Here is a 2,515-nt window from a genome sequence, read left to right as displayed (position 1 = left end):
TGCTGCTGGGCCTGCTGTGTTCATCCAGCATCACATTTTATTATCTGCACAGGAGGTGTCATTGACAAAAGCAGAATCAGTGCCAGTGATACAGAATACGGCAAATCTGAGTTATCCTGAATCCTGTATCTTTGTCCACTGACAGTGCTGGATAGGCTGAGCATTTCCAGCCTTTTCTGTTTGCATTCTCAATGATCAAGAAATGCTGCTTTGAGAAGATGTGAGGGACCTACAATTGTTGAGGGTGGAACGATTTCAGGTGCCAAATAGAAAGGAGAGGCAAGGGGTTGTTGCTGAGCTTAGTTTGGAATCCAAAATCAACTGGTGTGAAACATAAGAAAAGTTAAGGCCAGAGAGGGATGGCTGTGCCATTACAAAGAACAACTGGTGGTGGTTTAACGTGAAGTTCACCATGTCTCAGGCGTTGGAAGAAGTTGAGGAGGAGACTCCCTTCATGCACGGGAGGGCATTGATCACAAGTAAAACTCTTAGAAAACCTTTTATTAATAGAAAGTAGCGTTGAAGGAGGGGTGGGATAGTACAAAGAAGATCCCTAGTGATGAAATCGCTGCATTTATGCTTTTGCAGAGTAAATTGAAGGTAAAGTACAGGTTTAAGAGTTGAGTCTGCTCAGTGAAGTTTGCAGAGTTTGTACCCTGCTCTTGTTCCCCTGAAAAAGGCGGTGGATCCACCCCTCCCCGCGGCATTGTGGGATATGTAGTCCAGTCACTTCCATCTCAGCCTGGTCCAAAATGGCCACCGCGAGCGGTGGGGACGACAATTCCCACGGGGCCCTGCGGCCGGCTGGTGTGGCGGGCAGAATCCTCCTCCTCTCAGCCTGAGGCTGCGGTGCCGCTGGATCCGGGGACAGGCCGCGGATATCTCTCTGTGTGGCTCCCAGCCGAGTGCCGACGCGGGGGGGGGGGGGAGCTGTTTGATGTAGTACGGTCAGGCGGTGGGAGCTGGTGCTGAGGACAGTATGGCACGGAGAGAGCACGGCCATTGCTCCACGGAGCGGCCCGAGGTGACGGTATGAGGCATCGCAGAGCTCTGACTCCCGGCAGAGGGGTAAGGACGGCGGCGGCAGCCGGCTATCAGCGCCCAGACCGCTCGGGGTCGGTATGGGGGGTGGGGAGGTGCTGCGGCTGGGCCCAGGGATGGAGCCTCGCCCTGAGGTGGAGCTGTCAGTCATGTGACTTCCTCTCTCTCTTCCCCCCCCCCCCCACTCTCTTCCCCCCCCCCCCCCCACTCTCTCCCCCCCCTCTCCCCCCACTCTCTCCCCCCCCCCACTCTCTCCCCCCCCCCCCACTCTCTCCCCCCTCTCCCCCTCCCCCTCTCTCCCCCCCCCCCACTCTCTTCCCCCCCCCCTCCTCTCCCCCCCCCACCTCTCTTCCCCCCCCCCCCCCTCTCTCTTCCCCCCCCCCACTCTCCTTCCCCCCCCCCACTCTCTTCTCCCCCCCCCCACTCCCTTCCCCCCCCTCCCCACTCTCTTCCCCCCCCCCCACTCTCTCCCCCCCCCCCACTCTCCCTCCCCCCCCACTCTCCCCCCCCCACACTCTTCCCCCCCCCCACACTCTTCCCCCCCCCACACTCTTCCCCCCCCCCCCACACTCTTCCCCCCCCCCACACACTCTCCTCCCCCCCCCCACACACTCTTCCCCCCTCTCCCCCCCCCCCCCCCACACTCTCCTCTCCCCCCCCCCACACTCTCCTCTCCCCCCCCCACACCTCCTCTCCCCCCCCACACTCTCCTCTCCCCCCCCCACACTCTCCTCTCCCCCCCCCACACTCTCCTCTTCCCCCCCCCCACACTCTCCTCTCCCCCCCCCTCTCTCTCCTCCCCCCCCTCTCCCCCCCCCACCTCCCCCCACCCCACCTCTCTCCCCCCCCCTCTCCCCCACCCCACACTCTCTCCTCCCCCCACACTCTCCTCTCCCCCCCGTCTCTCTCTCCCCCCCCTCTCCCCCCCCCCCCCACCTCTCTCCCCCTCCCCCCCACCTCTCTCCCCCGCCTCTCCCCCCCCCCACACTCTCCTCTCCCCCCCCCGGCTCTCCCCCCGCCCCCCCCCTCCCCCCCGGCTCTCCCCCCCCCCCCCCCCCCCGGGCTCTCCCCCCCCCCGGCCTCTCCCCCCCCCCTGGCTCTCTCCCCCCCCCCCCCCCCCCCCCCCCGGCTCTCTCCCCCCCCCCCTCCCCCCCTCCCCCCCCCCCGGCTCTCTCTCCCCCCGCCCCCCCCCCCCCCCCCGGCTCTCTCCCCCCCCCCCCCCCGGCTCTCTCTCTCCTCCCCCCCCCCCCCGGCTCTCTCTCCCCCCCCCCCGGCTCTCTCTCCCCCCCCCCGCTCTCTCTCCCCCCGCTCCCCCCCCCGGCTCTCTTCCCCCCGGCTCTCTCCCCCCCCGGCTCTCTCTCCCCCCCCCTCCCCCCCCCCGGCTCTCTCTCTCCCCCCCCCCGGCTCTCTCCTCCCCCCCCCCCCCGCTCTCCCCCCCCCCCCCCCTCCCCCCCCCCCCCCGGCCTCTCTCTCC

At 66.6% G+C, this 2,515-nt stretch overlaps 1 protein-coding gene across 1 annotated transcript in view; it reads left to right on the top strand.

Annotated features, from left to right (window-relative positions):
- Positions 1 to 870: 870 nt before the first annotated feature.
- slf2 (SMC5-SMC6 complex localization factor 2) overlaps positions 871 to 2,515 on the top strand; it is a 123,830-nt gene continuing 122,185 nt past the window's right edge. Inside the window, exon 1 of the mRNA XM_059652957.1 lies at positions 871 to 1,067. Within this exon, the coding sequence (XP_059508940.1) occupies positions 1,033 to 1,067 (35 nt within the window). The 5' untranslated portion in view covers positions 871 to 1,032. The remainder of the gene's footprint in view (positions 1,068 to 2,515) is intronic.

The sequence above is a fragment of the Stegostoma tigrinum genome, chromosome 20, assembly GCF_030684315.1.
Source record: "Stegostoma tigrinum isolate sSteTig4 chromosome 20, sSteTig4.hap1, whole genome shotgun sequence".
NCBI lineage: Eukaryota > Metazoa > Chordata > Chondrichthyes > Orectolobiformes > Stegostomatidae > Stegostoma > Stegostoma tigrinum.
This window is presented reverse-complemented; position numbering and strand designations above follow the sequence as displayed.